Raw genomic sequence first — 13,676 nt, 5'->3', positions numbered from 1 at the left:
TGTCTCTGTGAGATAAATATAATAAAGTATAACATTTGTCTCTTCTTTATCTATTTAATGCAATGACGTCAGTTGGATTTCTGAACCCTTTGTGTAACAGTACCACTCTGGCTCTCTCCAGCCTCAGTCATCCGTCTGGTGCATTGACAGCTTCACTTCAAATGACACCATCATTGTCAACATATTTTTAAAACTGCAATACATACAGTAATTACAGAGAGGACCTTACTACAAATTTACATTGAATACAGATGCACTGGAACATACTGACATCCAGAGAACATTTAATATGTTGCTCTTTCAAGTCATATTGCATTACACCAAAAAACAACAACCATCGGTATCTGATATTAGTGTGGGGAAACCAGAATAATGGCGATGTACAGGAAGATAAAATACTACAATGAATGTCATTTCTAGTGCAAGGCTTTAATCTATGCAAACTCAGGATGGAGGCACACATACACTTGTTAACTGGCCCTCCTGTTGCCCTTTGTCATAACACCTCCTCCCTTCCCCTCTCTCTGTCTACCATCTTCTGTTGGAGGCCTCTGCCATGGCCATGATGAGAGCCACCTCCTCTGCTGTACAGGTTATTTGCCCCTCCACGACTTCTTGAAGCTCGTCCATACCAGTGGTATCGTGCAGAACCGGGGCCCCCGCTGTGTGGGACAGATCGGTAAGGGCCTCTTTTTCTCCCGCGATAACCACGGCTGCCTGCAGAGGTATCTTTGCAGCATTCAGCTTCCAAATCTGACTTGCATATTGGCTGATCATCTGGAGAAACTGGCATCGCACTGTGCTCAGGGCAAACCTCCCTGCCAGTCTTTGACTGACAAAATTCTGCATTCACTTGCCTTTGTTGGCTATGATCACCCTGAGCTTTGGCTTTTACTGGTTCTACAGTGCAGTCCGAGGACAGAGAGATTTTGTCAAACTGCTCTGTGATAGGGGCAGCTCTCCAATGTTGTGGCCTGAATCTGCCCCCTCTCCTCGGCCCCCTCGCCTGGTTTTGACGCCTCTGTTCCTGATCATCTCTACAGTGGGAGACTTCAGGAGCAAAGTGGTCTGCTCTAACATCAGTTTCATCACAGGGCACATTAGAGGCAGTGGGTACGGCGGGGCTAGCAGAGACATCTACATCCAGGTTTCCGTTTTCACTGACAGACGGAACCTGTGGGAGTTGACATGCATCACTATGTGTTTTTATAGGGCAATATATAAGAAGAGTATCAATAGGTATCTGCTCTGAGTTTTGTGTTAAAAAAGAAAGCATGTCCCACATCTTTATAACTTACACCCATTTATTTAAAAACTTAAAACAGTTGTGTTATAAAGTTTCTAAAAAATAAATCCTGAGCATACAGCTCTTCAGTGGGTAAGTGAGGACAAGATCCCAGGCAAGCAGTTTTTTGTCCCTCTTTTTTAAATCAAGAGTAATCAAAAAAATAATTCCGTGTGAGAATTTCAGGTCTTTTGCTTTAATTTACACATAACAGAAGGTGAGCATCTAAAAATCAAAAATAAAAAAATACTGTATGTACTGTGACAGAAATACAAATTTTTAATGCTATGATTTTCAAAAGGTATTTTTTATGAGCCAAACAGGGTTTAACCCTCCATTTTTGTTCACATTGTGTGTTGTGAGGCTGGTTAGTTTAAAAAGTGTATGTATAAAAAGTGTACTGATGATGCCATCAATGACATCACAGGGCTGCCTTTGAGGTTTGCCTTTGTTTCCTAACCAGTTAACGAAACGGGGAGTGAAGGAACTACAAGGTAGCCGTGGAGAGCAACAAGGTAGCAGTGGGAAGTTGAGTGTGTAGCTGGGGAGGTACACGGTTTCTTACTTGTTCTGTGGAAGTGATTTGTAAGCAGATTATCTACATTTTACTTTACCCCTGTTAGGGGTTCAGTGTCTTGCCCAGAGACGCCTCAACATATAGGACATGGGGATCGAACCACTGACCCTGTGGTCCCTGGACGACTGCCTTTACCAACTGAGCTAGAGCCGCCCCATGACAAAACATGTACAGTAATCAATAAAAACTAAGGGTCAAATATCACGGTTGGTAAAGCTGAAGCTGATTGTACCCACTTCATGTGCTGACAGGTGGTTAAAACCTAATGACATATCAGCATTTATGAGTTCATATAATCTTTTATTAAAAAAAACATTGTAGTTTTAGATTAAAACCACCAGGTCATCTTATATTTGTGGCTGATCATTGTATATATGTGTATAATCATGGATGGATTACAGATCAGGCCTAATGGGCCCAGAGGCTCCAAGAGGTCAGGGGGGCCAGAGTGACTCTAGAGTAAGCAGAGACATGCAAGTACTATTTAAAGTTTAGTGACTTTTCCTAGAATCAGGTTGGATTTGTAATGTATCTGGAAATATACATTTCTGACTTGTTTTCACCTCATTGATGTGAATGAGAAAACGATTTGATTCCACCTCCAGGTCAATTATTCCACCTTTAGCTCGCTGTCGTTCCAAAAGCATCTGGAGTTCACACCACTTCCGCTGAAAATTGGAGCCGATTTCTGCTTCATCCAGCTAAAGGAAAAAACACAAAGCCTGTTCATGTTGGGATTTTTTTCCGACTGTGAAACTATAGAAAGGGGAGGTTCCTTCTTGAATCATTTTCTAAGTCAAAACAAGCTCAAAAGTGACCAAACGTGAGTAGAGAATATTCTGTGTTGTTTGTGTCTGTATGGTTATTATGAATAATGCAACTAATTTACGAGTTATTATTTAAGGTGACATTGTTTTGTGACGTAAACTGTATATTAGAAGCAGGTTTCACCTCAGGCAGCTGTGGTGCAGGGGATGAGAGAAGCTGTTCAACATTGTACGACAGAGGTTCTCTACACACTGGACACACCACAGCCATCTCCTGTTAGGAGTCAAAGTGAGTATTCAGGACTTCTTCTTTACCAAAAGCTATTAATTGTCAAAACAGCTGCTGATATCTGGCCTGATAGTCTGTCCTGTCTCGGGTCTTGTCCTCCTCCAACTCCTTCTCCCTCTGGCGGAGCTCCCTTTCAGAGTGACTGACGTAGCGACCAAGACAGTGGGAGTGGAAGTAGTGGTAGCAGCTTGTCTTGGTGAATGTCTCTCCCTCCTGAAGACACACAGATGCATGAATTGGTTTGCTTACAGGTTTTAGAACCATATCTGGAAATCTCTGTTTAGAAGACTGTATCACTTAAGGAAAGGCAAAAAACAAAACCAAAAAAAACTATAAATAAATTCTGTTTCTTACTGCGTCATGCACACAAGTTTACTAGCTCCCACAGGTCTATTAATCAATTAACCGTTTTGGTCTATAAAACAAAAAGAAAACATTTAAAAATCAATGTTACCTAATGTTACCAATGTTAATTCTGAAGGAATGATATTAAGATATTTCTTTGGATTTTAATCCATTGGCCAGTCAAAGATACTACATTTACTAGCAGACAAGATAAACAAAACAAGATAAGACAGAGGACAGTTTTACAACATAACAGCAAACCTTAAATCCATAGAGGCAAATGACACAATTTCCATGGGGAATATTGCTTTCAGTCAGGATTTCTTTTGCTTTCTGCGGAAAAAAACAAGAGAAATGTTAAAAATATAGGAGTACTCTAGGAAACTTAAAATACAGTATTACTGGTCTTCACCTTAAAGTATTAAATCCAAGCATTATCTTAAATTATACAAAATAAAAGCAAGATATATAGTTACCTCGATGAGCTGATATAAGACTGGTGAACCCAGACAGGACTGAGCCTCCAACTGAAGACATTTTTGGACACTAAGAGAAAATAACTATAGAATTATAGGATTTGCAAGTGTTCAACAGCTTAAGTTCAATATTTAGAACAAACTAGTAAATGAACTCTACAGTGAGAATATAGCATCTAGTCAGTTCAGAGTTCCAGTTCCATACCTGTTGAGCTTGTCATCAGATAGTCCCCGTGGGTTATGAATAGAAATGGCCGGAGAAGATAACGGATACTAAGGACAAAACGATAACAAAAAAAAAAAAAAAATAAGAGGATAAAAGACTTAAACATTGATGTGCTGGTCAGTACCATGGGATTTTGCTGCCTTATTATTTGAAGTAGTACACATATACTATTTTGACTCATGGACTAAAAACGTAGACTTTGTCTTATCAATAGGCCACACCCTGACACGTATCTTTGATTATGTGACAGTTAATGATGTTTCTGTCACACCTTATGCAAATACTCAATGCCAATGCAGAATAAATTAATTTAGAGTGTACCTGCACGTCAAGGGTCAATGTCAGAGTGAGTCGGACAAACTGGGACACAGAGTCCTCAGCTGTGGATGGATACAGCACCAGGCTCACTTCCCAGCCCCTGGAGGATAGAAAATACCAGCTGCTTTGACATCTAAACATTTATAAATAGAGACAGAACACTAAAGGCAAAAGAGACTGAAAAAAGAGATAAATAAATTCTCAAGTGTAATCAGAAGCAACAAGCTTGATGCAATAAAACAGTATCGCTCTGTACAGGCCTGTGCCAAACTCAGTTCATAAATATGTGAATTTCATGTTTCCTGGCTCATGTGCAAAACACTATATTGCCGAAAACTGCGGGGGACTTCCTTTGATAGTATTTATTTGAATAAACCAAGACCAGAATTTTGTTTCAAGGAAACCTATCCAAAAAATTACATACCACGTGTTTAGTTTTGATATTACTGACATCTGAGTTATCATGGACCGATCCAAGCACTGGCTCCTGAGGTCCCCTTTTTGTTTGAGTCCTCCTACTCATTCTGTGCTGTCAACCACTAAATAATCCTCATTCAAAGTCACAGCTAATGAAGCAGAGTGCTGTCTCACCCGTCCTCTCTCTTGTTGACGACCAGTTCATCCAAGTAGATGGACTGCAGAACCTCGATTTCTGACAGCACACTGCGGAAAAAAACATAAACTATTTAAATAGCACAGCCGCCTTGCTGTGCAGTTTTCTAACTGTTCCAACATTCACACAAATCAAGCTAATGTTAGCATGTTAGCTCACATTTTGTGTTGCTAACTACAGCAGAGCAGAGACATTAAATCGAATTTCATTAAGACAACAGTAACCATCACCGAACGACATAAAACCAAATACGCGAACTGTCATAAAAATCTGATGATGATAATCATGTTGTCAACAAACTCACTCGCACTCCGCTGCCATGATGTTTCTGTAGGAGCCGCTACTAACACTGATGTAACCAACTACATCGACGACTCCACCAAGTGTCCCGGAAGCAGTCCTGCATTTAATCAGTCCAGGTGTAACACAGACATTTTGCATTAGAAGTTCCTCACTGTGACCACCAGAGGGAAATGCAGCTACCACAACATTTGTTTTTACATCTAACAGAAAACTGTTATTAAAATATGAAGTTGTATGACTACTGCATAATAATAATGCTGTTTTTAGTTCTGGTCCAGCTATTATGATACAGGCTTGTTGATATTAATATCGATTACGTAGATACTCTGTGTGATAACAACAATTTTAAGTTGAGTGTTGCACTTTCTCGGTGTGACCGCTGGGGGCAGTAAACACTTATTATTGACTACACTATCAACACTATCAACAACGTTCATAGGATTTTTGTATTGAATGTACTAATGTTATATGTATATTCATGTCTAACCGAAAAAAATACTAATACAGTTATTGGCAAATGACTATCTTTGCATGTAAAACCACAGTTTAGTGTTGTAAAGGCAGAAACGCCTGTTATTTGTTTATTTAACAAATGTAATCAAATAAAAAATATTAGTTATGGTTAAAATTGTAAAATGTAATATTTAAAGCGAAAGTTGCAGTTCTCCATTGTGACCACTAAAGTGTAGTAAATATCTTTTGTAATTAGTTAATAAAGCTACGCAGTGTCACTTCCTGTGACCTTCCAAAATAAAACAATCAATGGCAGCGAAGCACTGACTGCATGCGTGCTGTTAACTGTGGAGGGCAGCATTAAGTGTCTTACTGCTCAGTTCACCGGAAACTAATTGTAAAAGAAAAAGGCGAAGAAGAAAACGAAGACGTAAACCCGCGATACTATCAGGAGCTATGTAATGTTATTTTATACATGATATGAGCCTAATCGGTATTTTAAAATCATAAGTAAATCATATCTAAGCCAGGTGCACGCTTGACGTTATAACGTTATAACACGGAAAACAACCCGAAGTTTAAATGAAAAAAGAGGATGGAGGAAATTGTGATGGAGTCGGACTCTGCGGAAATTTCGGGATCCGCACCACAACAGGGGATTAGTGAAGCCTGGGAAATTGTCACTGCAGCTTTGGTGAGTTTGCTTCAACACTGGACTCATGTAGTCAAGTGAGAGATGAGAACAGCGAGTGAATCGATGTTCTATATGTATCACACATTGTGGTGTTTTTCTGCCTGTGGCAATGGTTCATAACCACAGGGACATGATTTAAGACAGTTTACAAATTAGTTTAAGTTACACATTAAAGATGTTTTGATTCTATCTACGCCTACCGTGCCAGAACATAATGTATCTCTATTTTGCTGCTTTACTAGGTTTCTCCTGAATGCTTGGTGCCAGAGCAGAACCTCTCAGACTCCTTGGCCCTGCTGTGCAGTCAGGGTCTGGGCCGACTGCTGGGTGTCTGGCTGCTGGAGACTCTGCAGATGCGTCTGTCCTCCTGTGTAGTTCCTGAGTTCTGGTCCAGCCTGAAGCAGCCAGAGAATGAGCTGGAGGAGAGAGGCAGGGCTTGGGTTCTCCTAACCTCATTTCGAACACTGTTGGACCGACTGGAACCTTTTTTGGGCAAGTACAAAAAAAATGGACAGGTTTGTTAAGTTCACTAGAGATCACTCTATTGTGGTGCTTATGAATTTCAGACATCCCCTTTTCGTCCTTTTAGGTGGTTTGAAAAGCCTGGGTATGTGGCAGGAGGAGGGCCACGGTGATCTCTGTGGCCCGGGGCCAAGGGGCCTCCAGGAGCGGGCCTTTACCATCATCAGGGCCCTACTCCTCTTCTCCCCTTCCCCTGTTCTGCAGGAGAGAGTGCTGGAGTTTTACAGCCGAACATTCTCTGTGTATATGAATCAGGAGGGGGAGGCTGAGGATGGGGCTGAGGTTACTGACAGTCCAGAAGGAGCAGTCTGCCCAGGGTGTGCGGTCCCAACACAACAGTGCTGGTGTCAGGACGCCCTGAAACAGCTACAGGAGCTCAGCCACATACTGTGAGTGAACTCACCAAGAGAAACAGTAAAGATCAGCACATATAATTTCAAACATTTTTTAACTGGTGCACAAAGCCTTTAGTAATGTTGATTTGTAGTTTGTTTTTTGTCCGTACTCTCTGCTGAGCATTTTATATTACGTATATATAGAGAATATAGAGTAATAGAGTATATTACGCTATTACTGATCCGCTATTACTAATCAGCATTATGAATTCATCAGTGTTTGTAGTAAATAAACAAAATAATTTCCATCTTTTACTGCACATTTTAAGAAAAATGTTGATACAATCAATACATTTGTATATATCTTTTGTGTATTAATAAATACATGCATGCTGTGTATATGATTAAAATGAGAATCAGTGATGATGTTTTTTTATCTGGTCATAGTTCCAAACTACAGCTGCTGGAGTGGGTCAGCTCGGAGGCCGTCACCTCCATCCTCCACAAGCTCATTGAGCAGAGAATGGAGCAGCACTGCCGTGGGGAGTACGAACGCTCCTTCCTGCTGGAGTTCCAGGAGGTAAAATACTCATCTGTTCATACTGATGATGAGTGAATGAGAAGTTTCATGACATTCAGGATAAGCCCTTCATGTTAGGTGTTTTTATTATCAATGCATTTGTGTTTGAGCAGTGGCTGGAACTGGTGCTGGGCTGGCTAAGCAAAGTGTTTGCAAGTGAGGTCCACACAGACAGTCTGGTACCTGCTCCCAGTGTCCCCAGTGCCCCCAGTTGTTTACCTGTCCAAGTTGGACAGTCTGGCAGCTCCGTCCTAAAGCAGTGGAGATGCCACATGCACCAGTTTTTTTGCAGAATTTATGTCAACATGAGGATTGAGGAACTGTTCAGCATCATTAGAGGTGAGAGCGCAAAAATTGCTTATTTTAATGAGTTGTGTAAAACTGAAATTTCAAAAAGAATTGCTTCATTTTCGAATGTGTGTACAGTATTTTTACCTCTGACAGTGTTGGGCTAGCTTTTCCCCCTAATCCGTCTTTTTGCTTAGCAGGGCTAAATACATTGTGAACTTACCTTTGTACTGGATATGAGGAGTCTTCTGGGAAAGACAGAAAGACTTGTGACAGTGCAATTTGCCCACTATGGAGACACTAATCCCACACATTTATTTAGAATTCCATAGCCTTACAATGAGTTGAAGGAATTTCCTTCTTTTAGATTGATCGACAAAAAGTGACCTTTGTTTCACCTAAAATCAGATAACTGTAGTCAAGTTAAAAGCAGAAATAAAGTAATCTGCATGTTGAATATTTAAGTGCACAAACTACATTTACATTCACAGAATCACTGGGATGGGGAGAGAGACTTTTCTTTTCTGATTTAAATGATTCTTGTCTTCAGATTTCCCAGAATCTAAAGCTGCTATTGAAGATCTTAAATTCTGTCTGGAACGGACCAATCAGAGACAGCAGCTCCTCACCTCATTAAAATCAGCTTTTGAAAGCCGCTTGCTGCACCCAGGTCAGTTCAGTATGAACCATACATGTACTCCAAACCTGTATTATAATGGAGATAATACATGCAAAGAACATACTATGTGGCATTTACAATGTGGCATGCAGACAATAGGAGAAGGAGGTAATTTTATTAAGTCTTTGTTCAACTTTCCTTAGGTGTTCACACATCTGACATCCTCACTGTTTACATCTCCGCCATCAAGGCCCTCAGGGAGCTGGACCCATCCATGGTCATCCTGCAGGTTGCCTGCCAACCGATCCGCAAGTACCTCAGGTGAGTTTATATGTATTTAAATTGAGTTTGAGATTATGGAGGGATTTGGAAATGTACTTTTTAATATTGACAGTGTTTCTCTGATCTCTAGTTTGAAACCACCTTGTAACAAGCTATATATATATATATATATATATATATATATATATATATATATATACAGTGCATATTTAATTAAGACTATAGAGCCCTGTACAGCATAAAGACAAATTAAAAATTAAAATACTTGGGATAAAATCAGCCACCGATTTGAACCCAAAGAGTAGGAGAAAACAAAAAGATAAAATAAGGAGACTGTGGTGTGTTTTAGAACTCGGGAGGACACAGTGAGACAAATCGTTGCTGGGCTTACTGGAGATGCTGAGGGCTGCAGTGACTTGGCCTCAGAGTTGTCCAGAGGAGACCCGGTGACTTTGGAGATGCAGGACAGTGATGAAGAAGGCAATGACCCAGAAGACTGGACTCCAGATCCAACAGATGCTGTCCCAGGTCAGTAAACACATAACTGTATGGTTCTAAATTAGCTGAACCTTTTACAGAGTTTAATGTGTTTCTTTGTGATGTTTGTAAGATAAAATGGGCTCCAAACATCGTTCGTCCGACATCATCAGCCTGCTGGTCAGCATCTATGGCAGTAAGAACATCTTCATTGATGAGTACAGAGCTGTACTGGCTGACAGACTGCTGCACCAACTCAACTATAACACAGCCAGGTACAACTAAACTCTCATTCACATAGCTGCAGGTTCGATCAGACAGGTAGGTTTTGGGTTTATCATCACAATTGTTCAGTAAGAGATAGTTTGACTAATACTATTCCTGATGCAAGTGTTCAATGTTTCCCACACACAAAATGTATTTGGGCATCCCACCCTGGTACACTGATGGTTGCCCAAGTATATTTGGCCACCCACATGATGACATCTGCGATTAAATTAATTAGAGGAACAATCAGAGTAGATCAGTCCCAGAACTTCTCAAAAACAGAGACTATTTTCCTGTTACAATTTGTACAAAATGTCAATAAATCAAATTGTACTTCTTAATCAGGACCTTCAGTAGCCTATCTGAAGCAAGTAGTTTGAAAATAAAACATGCCAAATTAAATCACCCTGAACCCCCCCACCCCAGGAGGGCCACAACTAGTTCCAGTGCACTGCTGCAGATCTCTTAATATATTCCAGTCACAATCAACCATGTGTGAGTTTTTGAATACCTGTTAAATAAAAGCTTGATGGTCAGTCAAATTTAAGTTGTAGTACTGTAGTTATATTTCAGTCTAGATGACAAGACACAGTCTTCCTTGTTTGGTTTCATGGTTTTCTGTAAAACAATGGCATTAGTTTTTTCTTGCAACTGCAGATGTTAATATGAATATGAGTCAGAAACTAGTAATTATCTTAGATCCTAAATGCCGCAAACAAACAATGTCAGTTAAAACATTTTTTTTTGACTTAGTTAGAAACGTCTACAATTTAAATAATTTTATTTTGTATTTTCAGTATTTTGTTCCTGCATGCAATTTTAAAGTGTCACTTGTGTCATGAGCTCTTGTTTACCATAGTGCATATACAGTATAAAGCTATACAACTGACACTGAACTTGACTGACCATAAACTGCATCATTATCCATTGTTTTTCTATGGTTTTGTCTTTTCTCGTTTGTTTGCAGGGAGATTCGTAATGTAGAGCTGCTGAAGCTCAGGTTTGGGGAGTCTCACATGCATTACTGCGAAGTCATGCTGAAGGTAAACAGAATGTGACATGATGTTTGATGTTAGTGTGATGATTATTAAACAATCTCACAAGCTGTTATACCAGTAAAATGGCAGTGAACTGGAACTCTTGACATAGATGTGGGCCAGATATGGGGCTGGTTTTTCTTCTTGTTCTACTTCCTGATATTTGGTGAAACATTTTATTGTCTTATAAACTTGTTCTGTATTTAATTATAAGATATACCATATTTAATTATAAGAAAAAATTGTTGAACTCAAACTTACCTGGTGATAAATGCATAGTTTAAAAATCCTTTGAAGGACACCCTCACTGATTTTGAATTTGCTGCTTTTCAGAATCAGAAATGCTTTATTAACGTACTTTTGGTTCGGGTTTTGGGTAAAACATTTAAATAAATCCCATTAAACTTCCCTTTGACTTCCCTATATTAAAATATCTCTCTACTATTAGCTGAAAAATGCCTCCAGATGACATCACTTGGAGGAACCTTCAGTGCAGATTATGTCATGTCGTTATCATACTGTGACGTTTGTAATCATAGTCAACCAGCTATTTCAGAGCTCCTCGAGATGACATCATCTGAACTGTTAATGATGAAAATCTCCTCTGGGTGATGTCATCTGAAAGAGCTTTTCAGCTAGAGAAATATTTTGAGATCCAAATTTGCAGATGTTTATGAATCATATATAATACCACAGTATACACATGGTGACAAAATCCTTGTCTGTTTTCTCCCCAGGACATGGCAGACTCTCGGAGAATCAACAGCAACATCCGAGAGGAGGAATCAAGGCTGAGCGAGGAGGATCAGCCCCCATTGTCACTGTCAGCCATCATCCTGTCCTCTGAATTTTGGCCTCAGCTGAAGGAGGAGAAGCTGGAGCTGCCTCCAGTTGTCTGTCAGGCCATGGAGGCCTACACTCACCGCTATGAGAAACTGAAGGTGGAGATCAGCTACTGCAAAAAAGTTTAATCAAGTTTGGATAAAGAATTTTGCATTTTTTTAATTGTAATTTTTTAAGTCACAACATCAATATATTTAGCCCTTAAGACAACCTTTCACTGTGGATGCATCTAAATACACTACAGCAGCCATAGCTTCTGTGGTGGCTGCAATTAGTCCCTTCAGGAATTTGCAGTGTCACTATCTTAACAATTAAATCCATCCCCTGTGAAATTTTCATAACCTTGGAATTTAAAATATAAATAGATCACAGCATGCAACACATTTTGGGGGGGTGAAAAGTGGCACAGAGTTTAAAAAAAACTGCTAAATCCTGGGGGAACTGAACGTGTTTGACGACTGGGGCATAGACAAATACGAACATGCAGGTGCAGGTTTATGCTCATGTTGCCAAAGAATTTGATTGCTGCAAGTGAAGCTTTCTGTTAACGGACAGTATTGTGTTTTAGGCAATGAGGACTCTGAGCTGGAAGCCCCACCTGGGTTCAGTTACCCTAGATGTGGAGCTGGAGGATCGTACCCTGACTAACCTCAATGTCTCCCCGATCCACGCAGCCATCATCCTACACTTCCAGGAAAAAAGTATGGGTTTTCATTTAAGAGATATTTTGCTATGTATGACATTAACATTTTGGGAGATCTGCCAGTTAAAGCAGAAACAAACCAGTTACAACTGAAATAAAATGGAAAAAGGGAAAATTAGTACTCCTTGTAATAGAGTACCTGCTGAAGTTTGCAGTCATTATCAGGTGAGAAAAAGTAGGATTGGTGCCTTCCTGCTTCACCCGCTACTGTTTCTTGTCATTCAGGTTCGTGGACAGTGGAGGAGCTGAGCGTAAAACTGGGTGCCCCGAAAGAGTTGGTCCACAGGAAGCTAGCACTGTGGCAGCAGCATGGTGTGCTGAGGGAGGAGGCAGGAGGGCACTACTACGTGGTGGAGACAGGTTCGTCTAAAGAGAAGATGGAGAGAGGGATGATGCTGATAGACAGTGACGAGGAGAGAGACTCCAACACGACCACCCAATCCGAGCAGAGAGAGGAGAAGCTTCAGGTGACCACAGCGCACGCAGACATACAATGCTAAACATAATGAAGTATTCGCTATGAAACAACAAGCGTCTTAACACTCATTTGTGTCTTTTTGCAGCTGTTCTGGGCATACATCCAAGCCATGCTGACCAACCTGGACAGCATGACGTTGGAACGAATCCACTCAATGCTCCGGATGTTTGTCGCCACGGGACCTGTCATCACAGAAATGGACATCAACGAGCTGGAGGCCTTCCTGCAAAGGAAGGTCAGGGAGCATCAGCTGTTGGTCTCTGGAGACGTCTACAGACTGCCCAAACCCAACTGATAGAAAAGCAAGAGAGACATGAAAACAATTGCCTCCCACATGACATGAATGCAGCACATAAGAAAACTTGAACTTTCAGTAGAATAACATTTTACATCCAAATTAGTGAAGTTTTGTTTTGCAGACACATTCTTTCATGTTATTTCTAACATCAACCACATGTATCACTAACTGACAGGATTGATAATTCAGTTTTAGGATAATCCCACAAAACTGCCAGCTGAAACTGGATTTTTTTTCCTGATATAAGAGCACAAAGAACAATGGCTTTTCCAAAGCAGACACTATAGACTGCAGTTGAAAATTAACATGTACGGGTTATTTGTGTTGATGTTGAACATTAAAAGTTCTGTGTCATTAAGTTTTCATTTTTTTCAACTTATTTACATTTTACACCACACAAGCATCATGTCACATTTTTTTCCCAGCTGCATTTTAAAACACAGCACTCCAAAAGGAAATTGTTTTTGGAGTCCCCATCATTGGTGCATAGTTCTGCAACAACTTGATCCTTAAAAAAAAAAAAACTGTTGCACGAATGGCCAGTAAGAGCAATTTCCTGGTTTCAAATTATGAAATCTTAAACTTCTGTGGTTTTAGGGGT

At 40.2% G+C, this 13,676-nt stretch overlaps 2 protein-coding genes across 3 annotated transcripts; one reads left to right on the top strand and one right to left on the bottom strand.

The window, feature by feature from the left end:
* Window positions 1-170: 170 nt before the first annotated feature.
* On the bottom strand, window positions 171-5,327 carry rnf25 (ring finger protein 25). Of its 2 annotated transcripts, XM_067478407.1 has the most exons (10): window positions 5,201-5,327; window positions 4,875-4,946; window positions 4,287-4,383; window positions 3,945-4,012; window positions 3,740-3,809; window positions 3,525-3,596; window positions 2,985-3,131; window positions 2,814-2,903; window positions 2,426-2,563; window positions 171-1,174 (listed from the first exon to the last, which is right to left on the bottom strand). In XM_067478407.1, the coding sequence occupies exons 1-10, from the start codon at window positions 5,215-5,217 to the stop codon at window positions 497-499; spliced, it is 1,449 nt and encodes a 482-aa protein (XP_067334508.1). In that variant the 5' UTR covers window positions 5,218-5,327; the 3' UTR covers window positions 171-496. The 2 variants fall into 2 exon arrangements, with proteins under 2 accessions (XP_067334508.1, XP_067334509.1); XM_067478408.1 differs by lacking the exons at window positions 4,875-4,946; window positions 5,201-5,327 and adding an exon at window positions 4,708-4,868.
* A 714-nt stretch (window positions 5,328-6,041) lies between these two features.
* On the top strand, window positions 6,042-13,433 carry anapc2 (anaphase promoting complex subunit 2). The gene is made up of 14 exons (XM_067478406.1): window positions 6,042-6,346; window positions 6,589-6,838; window positions 6,936-7,257; window positions 7,651-7,783; window positions 7,897-8,122; window positions 8,622-8,741; window positions 8,894-9,011; window positions 9,322-9,500; window positions 9,583-9,724; window positions 10,684-10,759; window positions 11,491-11,694; window positions 12,165-12,297; window positions 12,525-12,766; window positions 12,863-13,433. Exons 1-14 carry the CDS (start codon window positions 6,248-6,250, stop codon window positions 13,070-13,072), a joined length of 2,454 nt encoding a protein of 817 aa, XP_067334507.1. The 5' UTR covers window positions 6,042-6,247; the 3' UTR covers window positions 13,073-13,433.
* The last annotated feature ends 243 nt before the right edge of the window (window positions 13,434-13,676 follow it).

This window comes from Channa argus, chromosome 15 (assembly GCF_033026475.1).
Source record: "Channa argus isolate prfri chromosome 15, Channa argus male v1.0, whole genome shotgun sequence".
Taxonomy (NCBI): Eukaryota; Metazoa; Chordata; class Actinopteri; order Anabantiformes; family Channidae; genus Channa; species Channa argus.
Note: the sequence above shows the minus strand (reverse complement) of the source record. Positions and strands in the feature narration are given on the sequence as shown.

Coding starts and splice junctions, on each gene's coding strand:
- rnf25 (XM_067478407.1), bottom strand. Junction 4,013..4,286: donor CATTGACCCTTGACGTGCAG/GTACACTCTAAA, acceptor TTTTGTCCTTAG/TATCCGTTATCTTCTCCGGC. Junction 3,810..3,944: donor TCTGATGACAAGCTCAACAG/GTATGGAACTGG, acceptor ATTTTCTCTTAG/TGTCCAAAAATGTCTTCAGT.
- anapc2 (XM_067478406.1), top strand. CDS start 6,248: ATGGAGGAAATTGTGATGGAGTCGGACTCTGCGGAAATTTCGGGATCC. Junction 7,784..7,896: donor TCCTGCTGGAGTTCCAGGAG/GTAAAATACTCA, acceptor GTGTTTGAGCAG/TGGCTGGAACTGGTGCTGGG. Junction 10,760..11,490: donor ACTGCGAAGTCATGCTGAAG/GTAAACAGAATG, acceptor TTTTCTCCCCAG/GACATGGCAGACTCTCGGAG.